This window comes from Aquarana catesbeiana, linkage group LG08, assembly GCF_042186555.1.
Source record: "Aquarana catesbeiana isolate 2022-GZ linkage group LG08, ASM4218655v1, whole genome shotgun sequence".
In the NCBI taxonomy this organism is placed as follows: domain Eukaryota; kingdom Metazoa; phylum Chordata; class Amphibia; order Anura; family Ranidae; genus Aquarana; species Aquarana catesbeiana.
This window is the reverse complement of record NC_133331.1, coordinates 305,780,396-305,801,082: the sequence shown is the minus strand read 5'-3', so window position 1 is coordinate 305,801,082 and position 20,687 is coordinate 305,780,396. Positions and strand designations below refer to the sequence as shown.

Sequence of the window (20,687 nt, the reverse complement as noted above, 5' to 3'; positions counted from 1 at the left end):
CGACAATTTTGAAAAAAAAAAAAAAACAATATTTTTTACTTTTTTCTATAATAAATATCCAAAAAAATGTAAAAAACAAATTTCTTCCTCAGTTTAGGCCGATATGTATTCTTCAACAAAAATCGCAATAAGCGTATAATGATTGGTTTGCGCAAAAGTTGCGTCTACAAAACAGGGGATAGATTTATGGCATTTTTCTTTTTTTTTTTACTAGTAATGGCGGCGATCTGCGATTTTTTATTGGGACTCCGACATTGTGGCGGACAGATCGGACACTTTTTTTGGGAGCAGTGACGTTTATACAGCGATCAGAGCTTAAAATAGCCACTGATTACTGTATAAATGGCACTGGCAGGGAAGGGGTTAACACTAGGGGGGCGATCAAGGGGTTAGGTGTTTCCTAGGGAGGTGTTTCTAACTGTGGGGGGGGGAGTGTAGTGCCTGGAGGAAGAGAGAGATCGCTGTTCCCGATCACTAGGAACAGCAGATCTCTCTCTAACCCCCCTGTCAGAACGGGGATCTGTTTGTTTACATTGACAGATCCCCGTTCTGGCTCTCTGTAGAGCGATCGCGGGGTGGCTGGTGGACATCGCAGCCTCCGGCCCACGAGCATCGGGGTCCGGCGTCACGCCGCGGGCCCTATAGCTTCTTAAAGCGGCCGACGTACAATGACGTCAAGTCGCGCAGCCGTGCCAGCATCCAATAGCTAACCCGATCTCCGGAACCCAGTTTAGTGTGGCGTGCATTTGTATGGCGCCCCCGAGTCAATACTTTGTAGAACCCCTTTTCGCTGCAATTACAGCCGCAAATCTTTTTGGGGATGTCTCTACCAGCTTTGCACATCTAGAGAGGGACATTTTTGCCCATTCTTCTTTGCAAAATATCTCAAGCTCTGTCAGATTGGATGGAGAACGTCTGTGAACAGCAATTTTCAAGTCTTGCCACAGATTCTCAATTGGATTTAGGTCTGGACTTTGACTGGGCCATTCTAACACATGAATATGCTTTGATCTAAACCATTCCATTGTAGCTCTGGCTGTATGTTTAGGGTCGTTGTCCTGCTGGAAGGTGAACCTCCGCCCCAGTCTCAAGTCTTTTGCAGACTCTAACAGGTTTTCTTCTAAGATTGTCCAGTATTTGGCTCCATCCATCTTCCCATCAGCTCTGACCAGCTTCCCTGCTGGTGAAAAGCATCCCCACAACATGATGCTGCCACCACCATGTTTCACGGTGTGTTCAGGGTGATGTGAAGTGTTAGTTTTCCACCACACATAGCGTTTTGCTTTAGGGACAAACGGTTCAATTTTGATTTCATCTGACCAGAGCACCTTCTTCCACATGTTTGCTGTGTCCTCCACATGGCTTCTCGCAAACTGCAAACAGGACTTCTTATGACTTTCTTTCATAAATGTCTTTCTTCTTGTCACTCTTCCATTAAGACCAGATTTGTGGAGTGCACAGCTAATAGTTGTCCTGTGGACAGATTCTCCCACCTGAGCTGTGGATCTCTGCAGCTCCTCCAGAGTTACCACGGACCTCTTGGCTGCTTCTCTGATGAATGCTCTCCTTGCCCGACCGGTCAGTTCAGGTGGACGGCCATGTCTTGGTAGGTTTGCAGTTGTGCCATACTCTTTCCATTTTCGGATGATGGATTGAACAGAGCTCCGTGAGATGTTCAAAGCTTGGGAGATTTTTTTTATAACCTAGCCCTGCTTTAAACTTATCCCTGACCTGTCTGGTGTGTTCCTTGGCCTTCATGATGCTGTCTGTTCACTAAGGTTCTCTAACAAACCTCTGAGGGCTTCACAGAACATCTGTAATTATACTGAGAGTAAATTACACACAGGTGGACTCTATTTACTAATTAGGTGACTCTGAAGGCAATTGGTTCCACTAATTTTTAGTTAGGGGTATCAGAGTAAAGGGGGCTGAATACAAATGCACCTCACACTTTTCACATATTTATTTGTAAAAAATGTTGAAAATTATTTATCATTTTCCTTCCACTTCACAATTATGTGCCAATTTGTGTTGGTCTATCACATAAAATCCCAAAAAAATACATTTATGTTTTTGGTTGTAACATGACAAAATGTGAAAAATGTCAAGGGGTGTGAATACTTTTTGAAGGCAACGTAGTTATTAAATCCTCCAGGAGATCAAAAGCTTGGAGCCCTTGGCTACATTCTGATCCATCCTGTGGTTGCTGAGCAGCATGGTCAAACACCCCGCTCCCCCCTTCCACCTCTTACACCTCTGCTGTCCAACCATGCTGCTAGCAAGACGAGAATATTTAATGAGGGCTGATTGACAGCGCTCGTTTCTGGCAGCAGTCAGGCCCTGGAGATGAGCGTTGTCATTCAGTCTACCACGGGGTGAGGTCAGCTCCATTCATAAGATGAGGCACTGGTGAAAATCAGTCAACACCACGGGGCTGTGTGATCCATCTGCCGGTGCATTGGATATTTACTAGCAGCTGGAAAGACGGTGACGCCCTGGCCATCATCACAAAACATGGACAACCGTAGCAAAACGCGGGCAACAAACAAGCAACCGCAGCAATCAATAGACAATAAAATGCCGCAACATCCATTCCTATCAAGATTTGTCCTTTACCAATGAACCTTTTTCTAAGTTGCTATTGGCTGCGGAACATCATTGCTCTTTTTTTTTTTTTTTTTTTTTGGTTTTACTAACGAAGCTGGGTTTCATTGGTCCAGTCAATGTATAACGAATCGGATGTGTCTTTTTACTTCAGTCAACAAGTTTTATTATAAGTGTCTCAGTTATTCCGATTTTGTCAAATAAACCAAAAAAATAAAGGTTTACAGTATTTGGAGTCCATTTTTTTTAAACAAATGGCCATCATGTTTAGATAATTGGTGATTGGAATAGGCTCAGTTAATGGGCGAGTCATCCTTAGGTGTTTTATTAGGGAGATGGAGAGTCCAGAAGATCCAATTCCACACGTGTCAGCTCATATCTTTCATCAAAAAAGACATTCATTGTCCTTAAAGTGGAAAGGAGTCCAAAATATGAGGGAGAAAAAAAAAGTAAAAAGGGGGGGGGAAGTAGAAGGAGTGGCCATTCTCATTGTGTTGCCTGGACATTCTGGTGGGAAGATTATGGTAGAAAAAGTATCAGTGAGGTTGTCTTGTACGTGAGGGGTTGGTGACCTGGGTAGTTCTGGTTTGCAGAATAAATTTTGCTCCAGGGCTCCAGAAGATACTTATCCCAATGAGATGATCATCATGTTGGACTAAACTGTATATATTGTAAAAAAAAAAGTCTACCGTAGAAGCATGATGCCGATCATGTTTCACTCTTGGGCTCCAGAAGATACTTGGACCACTTTGTTATCCCAATGAGATGATCATCATGTTGGACTAAACTGTATATATTTTTTAAAAAAGTCTACCATAGAAGCATGATGCCGATCGTGTTTCACTCTCGGGCTCTAGAGGATACTTGGACCACTTCGTTATCCCAATGAGATGATCATCATGTTGGACTAAACTGTATATTATGTAAAAAAAAAGTCTACCGTAGAAGCATGATGCCGATCATGTTTCAATCTCGGGCTCCAGAAGATACTTGGACCACTTTGTTATCCCAATGAGATGACCATCATGTTGGACTAAACTATATCTATTGTAAAAAAAAAGTCTACCATAGAAGCATGATGCCGATCATGTTTCACTCTCGGGCTCCAGAAGATACTTGGACCACTTCGTTATCCCAATGAAATGATCATCATGTTGGACTAAACTGTATATTATGTAAAAAAAAGTCTACTGTAGAAGCATGATGCCGATCATGTTTCACTCTCAGGCTCCAGAAGATACTTGGACCACTTTGTTATCCCAATGAGATGACCATCATGTTGGACTAAACTGTATATATTGCAAAAAAAAATGTCTACCATAGAAGCATGATGCCGATGTGCTCATTTAGTGGGTTGTGTGTGGCAAGAAACATATTAAGTCACAATGATGCCAAAAAGCACATATAACCATTAAGGTTATGATAAGAAGGGATTAAAGCGGGGGGTAGGCAACCTCGGTGCTGCAGCTGTTGTGGAACTCCCACAAGGCATTGCAAGACTCTGACAGCCATAGGCATGATTCCCAGAGCCAGAGACATGGATGAGCGAGTTTGGGGTGGAGGAACTTGACTGGCCTGCACAGAATCCTGACCTCAGCCCGATAGAACACCTTTGGGATGAATTACAGTGGAGACGGCGAGCCAGGCCTTCTCGTCCAACATCAGTGCCTGACCTCACAAATGTGCTTCTGGAAGAATGGTCAAACATTCCCATAGACACACTCCTAAACCTTGTGGACGGCCTTCCCAGAAGAGTTGAAGGCGTTATAGCTGCAAAGGGTGGGCCAACCCAATATTGAACCCTACGGACTAATGCCCTGTACAGACAATCGGACATTGATGGGACATTCCGACGACAAAATCCATGGATTTTTTCCGACGGATGTTGGCTCAAACTTGTTTTGCACACGAGGTCACGCAAAGTTGTCGGAAAATCTGATCGTTCTGAACGCGGTGACGTAAAACACGTACGTCGGGACTATAAACGGGGCAGTAGCCAATAGCTTTCATCTCTTAATTTATTCTGAGCATGCGTGGCACTTTGTGCGTCGGAATTGTCCACACGCGGTCGGAATTTACGCGAACGGATTTTGTTGTCGGAAAACTTTATTGCCTGCTCTCAAATTTTGTGTGTCGGAAATTCCGATGGAAAAAGTCCGATGGAGCCCACACACGGTCGGCATTTCCCACAGCGAGCTCCGATGGCACATATTCCGTCGGAAAGTCCGACCGTGTGTACGGGGCATTAGACCGGGATGCCATTAAAGTTCATGTGCGTATAAAGGCAGGCGTCCCAATACTTTTTGGCAATATAGTGTATGTGTATATCTATATCTATATATAAATATATATATATGGTATATATATATATATATATATATATATATATATATATATAGTTCTGGAAATTTCATAGATAGGGAACTCCTGTCCTAATATTGATTAGTGGTTCCAAATTAAAACAGCTAGCTGCTGCCATAACAACGGTATTTGGCGTCAAAGTACAATGACGGCGGTTTGCGGTTGGTGGTTATTGCAATAAAATTGAAGAGACCTGAATGAACTATAACACGGAATATCACTCATACATACAGACGTGTCCCAGAAACACGAATTAGATGATATTACCGGGATATAATGGGAGTTGTGGCTCGGAGAACGATCTTTTACCTGACATGACATGGAGGACACTCATCTCTCTGAGGTAACTGTCTGAGGTAATCTCTGAGGTAAAAGTGAGGGGTGTAACTGACAGGAAGTTCCCTCCGGAAACACGTGACTGAGCTGAGTTCCCGCTTCCACTTACTGTACAATGTGTCCTCTTCTCCACACAGACAGAATCCCACTTCCACGGGGGTTATCACTATAAATCCTCATACACGCGATCGGATTTTCGGCAGGGAATTGTGCGATGACAGACTGTTTGCATAAAATCCGACCATTGGTACTCTCCTTCAGTCCAACTTTTGGCCAACAAATGTTGGATGGCAGGCTAGTAAATTTTCGGCGGACAACGGTCTGTTGTCAGATTTTCGTATCGTGTGTACACAAGTCCGTCACACAGAAGTCCAAAGTACAAACACGCATGCTCGGAATCGATGCTCACCAAAAACGACATTAGCAGAAGGTGCCCAAAGGGTGGCGCTCAAGAGCTGAAATTCCACGTACGTTTGTGTTTGTTGGCCGACCATTCACCAAAACGACATTAGCAGAAGGTGCCCAAAGGGTGGCGCTCAGGAGCTGAAATTCCACGTACGTTTGTGTTTGCTGGCCGACAATTGTGCGCCGTTAGTATGCAAGACAAGTTCCCGGCGCGCGCCCTTCGGACAAAAGTCTGACCGACAATCCAATCGCGTGTACGTGGCTTTAGGCTCCAGTCCCACCTAAGCGTTATTGCAGCGACACACCCGCTGCACCGCGTTTTTTTTTTTATAGCTTTTTTTTGTGTTGCGCGTTTTTGGAATGACACTAATGCCTCCCTCCTCTCCGAAAATGCGCCAAAGAATCTCATGTACCAAACTTTGGCACAGAGCCAAGCGCAATTTTTTGCTACGATTTTAAGCGCGTTTTATCGCTTGACAATCTCAGTGAAATCACACCGCCTTTGGGGTGCCATTAGGGTTGCCACCTTTTCTTCACGCCAAACCCGGACACTTTAGCCACGCACAGCAAAAAAGTAGGAACGCTGTGGCCTCTGGTGTAAAGGGGAACGCTGATGGAAGGGGGTTTCTGCTCACCAAACCTCCCCCTTACATCAGAGTCTACAGAGCACCCCTTACATCTTAGTCCCCCTTACCTTAGTGTACTCACTCACTTGGAGGCAGGAGAAAGAAATTAGTGAGGGGAGAGGATTCAGTCACAGACAGTGGAAGGTGAGTTCACTAACCCAAGGATGGAGGCTCGGGCATTGACACCTTTCATCCACGATGTATCTACCGGTTGCTGAGCTTTAAACTTCCAGCCCACACATCCCTTTCCTGAGGCACAGAACACTGAGGATTGGCATGTGGGTGGGCAGACAGAGGGGTAGGGGTGGGAGGAGGAGGAACAGATCAAGCCCTCTCTTCTCTCCTATCCGTCTATGGTGCACATCTATGTACTCGGCGGTTGTGGTACTTGGGTTATATGGGCAGCCACAGTCCATTCTGAGTATTGTGTCCTGGTTTCAGGTGGTCTGAAACCCGGACACATAATTCAAAACCCAGACTGTCCAGGTGAATCCTGGACGGGCGGCAACCTTAGGTGCCGTTAAGAAATAATGGCATCACAAATGCGTCCCGTGTTTTTCAGCGATTATAGAATCGCAGGCCGAATCGTGTGATTCTAGTAGGGCTGCTGTTAGAAATCACGGGGGCCCCGTTCAGCCTACCTGACAGGAAAACTCAAAACTCGCTCTTCCATGTCTTTATGGACCTTGCTTTGTGTACTGGTCAAAATCATTTGGTGGAGGGGGATTATGGTGTGGGGGTGTTTTTCAGGGGTTGGGCTTGACTCCTTAATTCCAGTGAAGGGAACTCTTAAGGTGTCAGCATACCAAAGACATTTTGGACAATTTCATGCTCCCAACGTTGTGGGAACAGTTTGGGGATGGCCCCTTCCTGTTCCAACATGACTGTGCACCAGTGCACAAAGCAAGGTCCATAAAGACATGGATGAGCGAATTTGGGGTGGAGGAACTTGACTGGCCTGCACAGAATCCTGACCTCAACCCAACAGAACACCTTTGGGATGAATTACAGCAGAGACTGGGAGCCAGGCCTTCTCATCCAACATAAGTGCCTGACCTCACCAATGCACTTCTGGAAGAATGGTCAAACATTCCCATAGACACACTCCTAAACCTTGTGGACGGCCTTCCCAGAAGAGTTGAAGCTGTTATAGCTGCAAAGGCTGGGCCAACTCAATATTGAACCCTACGGACTAATGCTAATGTACACACGATCGGACATTCCGACAACAAAACTGTGGATTTTTTTCAGACGGATGTTGGCTCAAACTTGTCTTGCATACACACGGTCACACAAATGTTGTCGGAAATTCCGAACGTCAAGAACGCAGTGACGTACAACACGTACCACAGGCCGAGAAAAATTAAGTTCAACAGGCAGTGCGGCTCTTCTGCTTGATTCCGAGCATGCGTGGACTTTTGTGCGTTGGAATTGTGTACACACGCTCGGAATTTCCGACAAGTCTTGTAAAGGCAGGTGTCCCAATACTTTTGACAATATAGTGTATTTTCAACCATAGATCAAGGCTGGAATTTGCTGGGACCCAACTGAGGGTGTGTCTCAGGACTGGACAAGAAGCCTTGTGTTGAACCCAGTGTACACCTCTTGCTAGATCCACTACAGGTATTGCTCTATGGCAGTCTTCCTCAAACTTTTTATCTCAAAGGAACCCTTAAAATAATTTTCAAGTCTTGGGGAACCTCTACCAAAACCAGTTCATTGGTAGTCAATGACAAAAATGTCCCTTACATTGGTGGTCAGTGGGATCCCCCCCTTCACAGTGATGGTCAGATTGTCATTTTTACAAACAGTGAAAAAAGATCAGTTAGCTCTGCTAAGAGGCAATGATCCTGGAACTATGCAGGAACCAAAAGATGGGAGATCAATCAGCCACAGCTCAAGGAACCCCTAGCAAGCTCTGGAGGAACCCTAGGGTTCCATGGAACTCTGGTTGAGAATGGCTGCTCTATGGTATGCCGGCCGCCCTTCACAAAACCCTCTCTGGGACCATTCCTTAGCAGACCACTAACCCAGAAGCCCCAAACCCCCGCCTTCTCTAGCTATATAAACATGTACCCCGCATCACCACTTGGAGGAGCTACCCTTAAAGAGGAACTCTGCATGCCAAAAAATGTTCCAGTGATCCCAGAGACTCTTGCATTCCTGCCTTCCTGTGATCCCAGCCCCCTAGTGTTCCCAAAAACATTTGCTCTCCTGAGTTCCTGTGAAAAAAACCCTCTCTGGGACCATTCCTTAGCAGACCACTAACCCAGAAGCCCCAAACCCCTGACTTCTCTAGCTATATAAACATGTACCCCGCATCACCACTTGGAGGAGCTCCCCTAAAGAGGAACTCTACATGCCAAAAAGCGTCCCAGTGATCCCAGAGACTCTTGCATTCCTGCCTTCCTGTGATCCCAGCCCCCTAGTGTTCCCCAAAAAAATTTGCTCTCCTGAGTTCCTGTGAAAAAATGTAATATGCGTGTGCCATAATGTATGTAAGAACATAAGAACGAGCTACAAATCAGCGGGCTATAACAATGTAACCTAGGATGCAGTTCTTAAAATCACCACAAGATAGCAATATCGCCTATGGTGCGTCGATCACTGAGACAGGAAATGATGAAAGATAAGCAGAGAACGTTATATAAGGTAAAAAGGTACAATGTCCAAGGTAAAAGGAGACAGAAACAAGAGCATACGTTGGAATACACAAAGCAGGTAGTAGGATTTTTTTTCTATTTAAACCCACTAACCCCCTTGTCTTCTCCGTTCTCTACCTCCATAGTCACTGTGACATCCCTTATCTCCAACATCCACTACTACACAAACTGACCATACTGCTAATACCGGATATTTTATAATGTGTGCCCAAATACATCCAGAGCCTCTGGTTTATACACCAGATACATCCTAAATATAGAACCATTTATCCAACTTTCCATCCAGAGCCTCTGGTTTATAGACCAGATACATCCTAAATATAGAGCCATTTATCCAACTGTCCATCCAGAGCCTCTGGTTTATAGACCAGATACATCCTAAATATAGAGCCATTTATCCAACTGTCCATCCAGAGCCTCTGGTTTATAGACCAGATACATCCTAAATATAGAACCATTTATCCAACCGTCCATCCAGAGCCTCTGGTTTATAGACCAGATACATCCTAAATATAGAACCATTTATCCAACTGTCCATCCAGAGCCTCTGGTTTATAGACCAGATACATCCTAAATATAGAACCATTTATCCAACTGTCCATCCAGAGCCTCTGGTTTATAGTCCGGATACATCCTAAATGTAGAGCCATGTATCCAACTGTCCATCCAGAGCCTCTGGTTTATAGACTGGATACATCCTAAATATAGAACCATTTATCCAACTGTCCATCCAGAGCCTCTGGTTTATAGTCCGGATACATCCTAAATGTAGAGCCAAGTAGTGCAAGTAAGGACGGAGCCCATCCCAGCTCCAACAGTAAATGGGAAGAAAAAAAGTCATATGAGCCGCACATCACTGCAAGGCCCTGTGTATGCATGTATGACAGCTTCAGCCCAGGCTCCAGCCAGGCCATGCCCTCCTCCAACGCGTTTCGCTCCTCCCCCAGAGTTTGGTCATGATGTGTGGCTAATAGGACTTTATTTCCCTTCACAGAAACCAGTGACCACAGTTCCTCACGACTTCCTTCCCCTTCTGTATTACCACTTCGGTCGAGGGCCACCTATAGTGAGGAAAACAGACTGCACCTGCATTACATACACTAAATATGATGTGCTTACCTTTAGTGATGTCAGACGTCGCACCTGAAGCCCCATATAACTTGCCAGTTAACAGCCACCGCTGTATATTTTATGAACGGTATATCCTAGTTTATCTGTACAGTTTTTAAGAATAGGTGGAGGAAGGTCCCATTCTTCTTCACGACCTTGTCACCAACACACAAATACTGTTGCTTATGCCGCGTACACACGACCGGACTTTCCGACAGACTAGGTCCGACGGGATTAGTCCGTCGGACAATCTGATCGTATGTGGGCTAATCTGTTCGTTTTTCGGGGGAAAAATCCGACGGACCTAGAAATAGAACATGTTTCAAATCTATCCGATGGACTCAGTACTGACGGACTTAAATCAGGAAATACGTTCGTCTGTGTGCTGGTCCAACGGACCAAATACGACGCAAGGGAAGCTATTCGCTACTGGCTATTGAACTTCCTTGTTTAGTCCCGTTTACGTCATCACGTTCAAAACGAACGGACTTGGTCCGTTCGTTTGTGGGCAAGTCCTTTCGTTTTGAAAGTCCGTTGGAATTCCGCCGAAAGTCCGTCGGGAAGACCGTCGGACCTAGTTTGCCGGAAAGTCCGGTCGTGTGTACGCGGCATAAGTGTGGTTTGGGTGTTTTGTATAATTGGTCTGGTTTTTAGTTGTAGTTTTAAAAATTGCACCCAATTCAATGTCAGAGCTCTGAGTATGTTTTGAAAGCTACACACAGATCTATTACTTCTGAATACAAGATGTATAAGAACATAGATGACATACAATATTGCTTTCCAGCAGATGGACGGTGTTCTTGGAATATAAGTACATCGGAGGGACATCTTATTATATCTCCAGATTGCAAGGCAGAAGATACTGACATTCCACAATATTCTCCGAAAGTGAACTGTGATTGGTTGGATCAACGGATCCTTCTCATCCTGAGGAATCTTCTGATAAATCCCATACTATGACTTCAGATGTCCATCCAAGATCAATGGATCCTTCAAATCCTAAGGAACTTTTTGAGAAATCCCATACTATGACTTCAGATGTCCATCTAAGATCAACAGATTCTTCTCATCCTGAGGAATCTTCTGATAAACCCCATACTATGATGTCAGATGTCCATCCAAGATCAATGGGTCCCTCTAATCCTGAGGAACCTTCTGTTAAATCACATACTATGACTTCAGATGCCCATCCAAGATCAATGGATCCTTCTAATCCTGAGGAACCTTCTGATAAATCCCATACTATGACTTCAGATGTCCATCTAAGATCAATGGATCCTTCTAATCCTGAGGAACCTTCTGATAAATCCCATACTGTGACTTCAGATGTCCATCCAAGATCAATGGATCCTTCTAATCCTGAGGAACCTTCTGATAAATCCCATACTATGACGTCAGATGTCCATCCAAGATCAATGGATCCTTCTAATCCTGAGGAACCTTCTGATAAATCCCATACTATGACGTCAGATGTCCATCCAAGATCAATGGATCCTTCTAATCCTGAGGCATCTTCTGATAATTCACATATAATTGCTCCAGATGTCCATCCAAGTTCTCACAGTGCTGACAGATCAACAGATCCATCCAATCCCCAGATATCTTCTTTAAGCCATAGCGGGGTTCACACAGGAGAGCGTCCGTATTCATGTTCAGAGTGCGGGAAATGTTTCACTCACAAAGTAAAACTTACTATACACCAGAGAATCCACACAGGTGAGCGCCCTTATTCATGTTCAGAGTGCGGGAAATCTTTCATTGAGAAAGCAGTGCTTGTTAAACACCAGAGAAGTCACACGGGTGAGCGTCCTTATTCATGTTCAGAGTGCTGGAAATCTTTCACTGTGAAAGGAAACCTCCTTAGACACCAGAGAATTCACACTGGTGAACGTCCTTATTCATGTCCAGAATGTGGGAAATCTTTCACCCAGAAAGTAATACTTGTTGAACACCAGAAAGTTCACACGGGTGAGCGTCCTTATTCATGTTCAGAGTGCGGGAAAATGTTCACTGAGAAAGGAAGCCTCCTAAGACACCAGAGAGTTCACACTGGTGAGCGTCGTTATTCATGTCTAGAATGTGGGAAATATTTCAGTGATAAAGGAAACCTTCTTAGACACCAGGGAAGACACACAGGTAAGCATCTTTATCCATGTTCAGAGTGTGGGAAATCTTTCAGTCATGAAAGAACTCTTGTTGAACATCAGAGAGTTCACACAGGAGAGCGTCCTTATTCATGTTCAGAGTGCGGGAAATTTTTTACCAGGAAATGTAACCTTCGTACACATACGAGAATTCACACGGATGAGCATCCTTATTCATGTTCAGAGTGCGGAAAATGTTTCATTAACAAGGGAGGCCTTCTTAACCATCAGAGAAGTCACACAGGAGAGCGTCCGTTTTCCTGTTCAGAGTGCGGGAAATGTTTCATGCGCAACATAGATCTTCTTTTACACCAGAGATTTCACACCGGTGAGCGCCCTTATTCATGTTCAGAGTGTGAGAAATGTTTCATCACCAATGGACACCTTCTTATGCACCAGAGAATTCACACGGGTGAACGTCCTTTTTCGTGTTCAGAGTGCGGGAAATGTTTTACCAGGAAAGAACATCTTCTTAAACATGAGAGAATTCACACCGGTGAGCGCCCTTATTCATGTTCAGAGTGCGGGAAATGTTTCATTAGGAAAGAACATCTTCTTTTACACCAGAGAACTCACACTGGCGAGCGTCCTTATTCGTGTCCAGAGTGCGGGAAATGTTTCAGTGAGAAAGGAGTACTTGTTATTCATCAGAGGGTCCACACAGGTGAGCGTCCTTATTTATGTTCAGAGTGCGGGAAATCCTTCACCGCGAAGGGAGTACTTGTTATTCACCAGAGAGTTCACACGGGTGAACGTCTTTATTCATGCTCAGAGTGCGGGAAATCTTTCAATCAGAAAGGAAACCTTGCTAAACACCAGAAGACACACCGAGGAGCATCCTGACTGTATTAATGATGCAGGAAATCTTTTATGCCGCGTACACACGACCGGACTTTCCGTCAGAAAAGGTCAGACGGAATCATTCCGTCAGACATTCCGATCGTGTGTGGGTTTCATCGGACTTTATCTTTCGAAAATTCTGACGGACCTAGAAATAGAACATGTTTTAAATCTTTCCGACGGAATCAGTTCCTATCAGGAAAACCGTTCGTCTGTATGCTATTCCGAAGGACCAAAAACGACGCAAGGGCAGCTATTGGCTACTAGCTATTGAACTTCCTTTTTCTAGTCCCGTCGTACGTCATCACGTTCTAAACAATCGGACTTTGGTGTGATCATGTGTAGGCAAGTCCGGTTCTGCGGAACTCCATCGGAACTCCATCGGAAAAACCGTCAGAGTTTATTCTGAGGGGAAAACCGGTCGTGTGTACGCGGCATTACGGACCCCAGCGGATGATTAGACAAATGCAGTGGTGTCGCTAGGGGGGGGGGGCTTTTGGGGCTATAGCCCCGAATCTGGGGCCCATAGCCCCGAGTCTCTGCAGGGGTCCCCAAGGGGAGGGGAGGCTCTCTGGGGACCATGATATAAGTGGACGGCTCTCTGGGGACCCTGATGCAGGGGGGAGGCTCTCTGGGGACCCTGATTTAAGGGGGAGGCTCTCTGAGGACCCTGATTTAAGGGAGAGGCTCTCTGGGAACCCTGATGCAAGGGGGAGGCCCTCTGGAGATCCTAATGTAAGGGGGCTCTCTGGGGACCCTGATGTGAGGGGGGGCTCTCTGGGGATATATACACACACACACACGTATATTATATATATGTGTATGCCCGCCCAAGGATATGACTTTCTTTACTACATTGCTATGGGCTCTAGCAACACCCCTGGTCAAATGTATGATGGCTTTTATGAGTGTAATCGAGTTTGATGGAGCGAGTCTTCCCTTGTCTTCTATTTCTTGGAGACTCTGATGATGGGACATACCAAGAGAACAAATAGAGAACTCTTCAAAAACGTCACCACGAGTGCTCAAAAGGTAGATGGCAACTCACCAGAGGTGTTTGACTACTTTTTAGGGACGGTCAAAATGCGCTTTCTTAGATAAACCAGCAAGATCCCGAATAAAACATCTCTCCTCTGTGGGACCTCCTCCGTCAGCAACCAAGGATATGGGAATGGATTCCACCAAGGACACAAAAGAGAGGTCTTATGGGGTAGTACGTTTTATTAAAAATAGGTTTAAAAAGTATCAACATTTTGCACTCACATGTGACTGTGCCAAGCCCGCCACCAAGGTGTCTACAGCATGTGCCGATGGATATATCAGACTCTCAATGGCGGGCGATCCACGCCTCATTCTGAATTTGATAGTAGTAAGGAAGTCACATATGGGGCTCGGAAATGATTAATCCCCGCTCCGACGTACGTGGTGGATTCAACAGAGAAATCAATAGTTATGAATCATGGAAAAATCGCAAACATATGAAAAGTCCAAATGTGACAATCCCAACACCCTAGGAATAAATGGATTCTTCTGATTGGAGAACTCTTCAAAAACTTCACCACGAGTGCTCAAAAGGTAGATGGCAACTCACCAGAGGTGTTTGACCACTTTTTAAGGGAGGTCAAAATGCGCTTTGCTGGATAAACCAGCAAGATCCCGAATAAAACATCTCTCCTCTGTGGGACCTCCTCCGTCGGCAACCAAGGATATGGGAATGGATTCCACCAAGGACACAAAAGAGGGGTCTTATAGGGTAGTACGTTTTATTAAAAATGGGTTTAAAAAGTATCAACATTTTGCACTCACATGTGACTATGCCAAGCCTGGCACCAAGGTGTCTACAGCATGTGCCGATGGATATATCAGACTCTCAATGGCGGGCGATCCACGCCTCATTCTGAATTTGATAGTAGTAAGGAAGTCACATATGGGACCCGGAAATGATGAATCCCCGATTCGACGTGCGTTTCACTGTGCTGGCGTCATCAGGAAGTGACGACACGCCGTTTCCTGTTTGCTTTTATGAGGAAAAGATGAACGTGATTGGCTGGGCTTATCAATCATTGATTGACAAGCCCAGCCAATCACGTCCATCTTTTCATCCACGAGGTGTGAATCGCACATGCTGTAGACACCTTGGTGCCGGGCTTGGCACGGTCACATGTTTTGTGATACTTTTTTAACCCATTTATAATAAAGCGTACTACACAATAAGAGCTTTTTTTGTGTCCTTGGTGGAATCCATTCCCTTTATCTTGGTTGCTGAAGGAGGAGGTCCCACAGAGGAGAGATGTTTTATTCAGGATCTTGCTGGTTTATCTAACAAAGTGCATTTTGACCTACCTTAAAAAGTGGTCAAACACCTCTGGTGAGTTGCCATCTACCTTTTGAGCACTCAGGGTGAAGTTTTTGAAGGATTCTCTAATCAGAAGAATCCATTTATTCCTAGGGTGTTGGGATTGTCACATTTGGACTTTTCATATGTTTGCGATTTTTCCATGATTCATAACTATTAATTTCTCTGTTGAATCCACCATTTTGATTTACGCCAACACCTTTACCTTTGTTTCATTATCAAAGACATGGTATTGATAAGAGCTATTTTATCTAAGGGAAGTTCCCAAAACATGGCCCGTTGGGGGTACTTTGGGACTGAGGTTGGGAACCACTGGTCTAATCTATATAGTTGTACACTATATTGTCAAAAGTAGTGGGACGCCTGTCTTTACTCACACATGAACTTTAATGGCATCCCAGTCTTAGTTCATAGGGTTTAATATTGAGTTGGCCCACCCTTTGCAGCTATAATAACAACAACTCTTCTGGGAAGGCCGTCCACAAGGTTTAGGAGTGTGTCTATGGGAATGTTTGACCATTCTTCCAGAAGCGCATTTGTGAGGTCAGGCACTGATGTTGAACGGGCAGGACAACCCAAAAGGTAGATGTATTAAGGGTGGCCCAGCAAGGCAGCAGCAGAAGACCACACCGGGTGCCACTCCTGTCAGCTAAGAACAGAAAACTGAGGCTACAATTCACACAGGCTCACCAAAATTGGACAATAGAAGATTGGAAAAACATTGCCTGGTCTGATGAGTCTCGATTTCAGCTCTTCTGGGAAGGCTGTCCCCAAGGTATAGAAGTGTGTCTATGGGAATGTTTGACCATTCTTCCAGGAGCAGATTTGTGAGGTCAGGCCCTGATGTTGGACAAGAAGGCTTGGCTCGCCGTCTCCGCTCTAATTCATCTTGAAGGTGTTCTATCGGGTTGAGGTCAGGCCAGTCAATTTCCTCCACCCCAAATGCGTCAGCATACAAAGGGGCCAAGCCCAACCCCTGAAAAACAACCCCACATCATAATCCCCCCATCTACCAAATGGTTTGGACCAGTGCACAAATCAAGGTCCATAAAGACCTAGATGAGTGAGTTTGGGGTGGAGGAACTTGTGCAGGCCAGTTGAGTTCCTCCACCCCAAACTCCCTCATCCATGTCTTTATGGACCTTGCTTTGTGCACTGGTCCAAATCATTTGGTGGAGGGGGGATTATGGTGTGGGGTTGATTTTCAGGGGTTGGGCTTGGCTCCTTAGTTCCAGTGAAGGGAACTCTTAGACCCTATACACACTATTAGATTTTCTGCAGATTTTTGTCTTCAGATTTACCAAAACCATGTAGCGCAAGGGCCTGCCTGATTGCATGCAAATCTAAACTCTTAAGGTTTGACCTCATATTATATGGGTTTTGGTAAATCTGAACACAAAAATCTGCAGAAAATCTAATAGTGTGTATGGGGTCTTAAGGCGTCAGCATATCAAGACATTTTGGACAATTTCATGCTCCCAACTTTGTGGGAACAATTTGGGGATGGCCCCTTCCTGTTCCAACATGACTGCGCACCAGTGCACAAAGCAAGGTCCATAAAGACATGGATGAGCAAGTTTTGTGTGGAGGAACTTGACTGGCCTGCTCAGAGTCCTGACCTCAACCTGATAGAATGAGAGAGGAGACTGCGAGCCAGGCCTTCTTGTCAAACATCAGTGCCTGACCTCACAAATGTGCTTCTGGAAGAATGGTCAAACATTCCCATAGACACACTCCTAAACCTTGTGGACAGCCTTCCCAGAAGAGGTGAAGCTGTTATAGCCGCAAAGGGTGGGCCAACTCAATATTGAACCCTACAGACTAAGACTGGGATGCCATTAAAGTTCATGTGCGTGTAAAGGCAGGCGTCTCAATACTTTTGGTAACATAGCGTACCATAGTTTGTAGATGCTATAGCTTTCACCCAAACCAATCAATATACACTTATTGGGATTTTCTTTACCAAACAAATGTAGTAGAATTGATTGTGGCCACAATTGATGAAGAAATTCGATTTTTTAAAATGTTTTATTGGATATGTTTTATAGCAGAAAGTAAAAAATATTGTTTTTTTAATTTTTTTTTTGGTCTTCTATCGTTCATAAAATTAAAAAAGCAGTGGTGATCAAATACCACCAAAAGAAAGCTTTATTTGTGTGAAAAAAATTATATAAATTTCTATTGGGTACAGCGTTCCATGGCCGAGCAATTACCAGTTAAAGTAGAGCAGTCACACCTCCCAACATTTTGAGACGGGAATGAGGGACACCTACTAGCAAACATATGTAGGCATAGGACACGCCCCCTGCCACACCCCCTTAAAGGAGAATTACACCCCCCGCCCACACACACACAAAAAAATGTTATTGAAATCCACAAGGGCTTTTTTTTACCACTATTATTCCTTTATATTGGCTCTTAAAATTTACAAATGTAGCAATTTAGAAATTAGATGAAAAGTTTAGCATTGGGGAACACTTTTTGAAAGATAAAAAGTGCATTTTATATACATCTATATAGATCAGACCAAAATGAGGGGGAAAGAGGGACATTGTTCGAAATAGGGGACAGTCCCTCGAAATCCGGGACAGTCCCACGAAATCCGGGACAGTCCCACGAAATCCGGGACAGTTGGGAGCTATGGGCTAAATAGCAAAAAATGGCCTGATCATGAAAGGGGGTAAAGCCTTACGGAGCTGAAGTTGTTATTTGACTATATTAAAACTCCAGGCAAAAAAAAAAGTTTCCCCACGCATTCAGGCTGTGCCCGCATTGCGTTGGTCACATGCTCATTTTGTCTAGGAATGAAAAGTAAGCTTATACTAACCTAGGGTTGCCACCTGTCCGGGATTCACCCGGACAGTTCGGGTTTGGAATCATGCGCCCAGGTCTCAGACCACCTGCAACCCGGACACATTATTCAGACCGGACTATGGCTTCCTAGCAGGGTTGCTGGCTGCAGTTGTCTAAGCCGAGAGTGTCTGTTACACTCTCTTTCACACTGCCCAAAGCCAGCATTAACAATTTACCCCTCCCCCCCACACAGTCAGGGGAGGAGAGAAGGCTCAATCTGCTCCTCTTCCTCCCGCCCCTACCCCTTTGTGTCTGCCCACACTCCAATCCCTGGTGCTGTGCCTCAGAATAGAAAAGTTGGGGCTGGAAATTTGAAGTCCAGCAGCCTCAGCTACATCTGGATGAGAGGAGCTGACTGCCAAGGGGTGAGTGAGCTCACCATCCATCCCTGTCTGTGACTGAAGTCTCCCCCCTTCTCTCTCCTGCCTCTGAGTGAGAACACTAAGGTAAATCAGGGTTCTCAGAGCACCCCTTACATCAGAGTTCCCCTTTACACCAGAGGCCACAGTGTTCCCCCTTACATCAGAGTCCTCTCTGTACATCACAGTTCTCAATGTTCCCCCCTAAATCAGGGTTCCCAGAGCATCCCTTATGTTAGAGTCCCCAGAGTTCTCCCTTACATCAGAGTCTGCAGAGTCCCGTCCCGCCCCCCCTTACAGTGAAAGGGAACTCCGTGAGTTCAGATGTAAAAGAGGAACTCTGTGGACTCTGATGTAAAGAGGAACTCTGTGGACTCTGATGTAAAGAGGAACTCTGTGGACTCTGATGTAAAGAGGAACTATGTGGACTCTGATGTAAAGAGGAACTCTGTGGACTCTGATGTAAAGAGGGTCTCTGTGGACTCTGATGTAAAGAGGAACTCTGTGGACTCTGATGTAAAGAGGGACTCTGTGGACTCTGATGTAAAGAGGGACTCTGTGGACTCTGATGTAAAGAGGAACTCTGAGGACTCTGATGTAAAGAGGGACTCTAGTGATTAACTTCATTTGATTAGAAATGTTATTTAATTGCAAAATATATGTATAGTTTACACAAGAAACTAAAATTTTGCTATGCGCCACTAAAGTGTTCGGGTTTGACTTGAAGAAAAGGTGGCAACCCTACACTAACCCGATCCTCTTTTTCACATGGGAAAACTTCTTTTAAAATTTTTTGCCCGGAGATGGGCTTTAAGGGTCGCACTATCTGGCGAGAGTTTACAATTTTATTGAATAAAGAAAGAAGATAAAATGATAAGATGTAAGATTGTGTTATGGACGTTGATATTTAAGGGCTGGTACACATTGTACACCTATGATGTTCACTGTATAAAAAGCAAATGATTGGTCAATAAATTTGCAGTTCAGAACCTTGATTCCTTGTATAGTCCAATCTCTATGACGTCATAACCCTTAAAGGGCCAACAGAGGCTTTTCTTATCAAAATGATAATATTAAAATGCCTAATTTAGTATTAGGCCAAAAAATATATGATGATTTATGATAGATCATGAAATCCGTAAAAAACGCACCTTAATAAAACAGACCTGACCAGAGAGGTGAGGAGGATTCTGGGAGGTCACATGACATCATTCTTATCTCTATTAATAAAACACAGACCTGACTGGAGAGGTGAGGAGGATTCTGGGAGGTCACATGACATCACTCTTATCTCTATTAATAAAACGCAGACCTGACCAGAGAGGTGAGGAGGGTTCTGGGAGGTCACATGACATCACTCTTATCTCTATTAATAAAACACAGACCTGACCGGAGAGGTGAGGAGGATTCTGGGAGGTCACATGACATCACTCTTATCTCTATTAATAAAACACAGACCTGACCGGAGAGGTGAGGAGGATTCTGGGAGGTCACATGACATCACTCTTATCTTTATTAATACTTGATTTGATTGTAGCCGTATTAGTGCAATTGTGACAGAGAAAATTGAGTACTGTCCGTGATACTTTTTTTATTTGCACTAACATACAATTTTTCAGGACAAGCTTTCGGGGTTGAAGAAGGGGACATACCCCGAAAGCTTGTCCTGAAAAATTGTATGTTAGTGCAAATAAAAAAAGTATCACGGACAGTACTCAATTTTCTCCATCTCTATTAATAAAACACAGACCTGACCAGAGAGGTGAGGAGGATTCTGGGAGGTCACATGACATCACTCTTATCTCTATTAATAAAACCAAGACCTGACCGGAGAGGTGAGCAGGATTCTGGGAGGTCACATGACATCACTCTTATCTCTATTAATAAAACCCAGACCTGACCGGAGAGGTGAGGAGGATTCTGGGAGGTCACATGACATCACTCTTATCTCTATTAATAAAACACAGACCTGACCGGAGAGGTGAGGAGGATTCTGGGAGGTCACATTGTTAAGGAATGATTAAGAGCTC

General features: G+C 44.6%; 1 protein-coding gene across 1 annotated transcript in view; it reads left to right on the top strand.

The window, feature by feature from the left end:
* Positions 1-14,553, top strand: part of LOC141105159 (uncharacterized) — a 32,250-nt gene extending 17,697 nt beyond the window's left edge. Inside the window, 1 exon segment of the mRNA XM_073595049.1 lies at positions 11,738-14,553. Coding sequence (XP_073451150.1) covers positions 11,738-13,092 — 1,355 coding nt within the window. The 3' untranslated portion in view covers positions 13,093-14,553.
* The last annotated feature ends 6,134 nt before the right edge of the window (positions 14,554-20,687 follow it).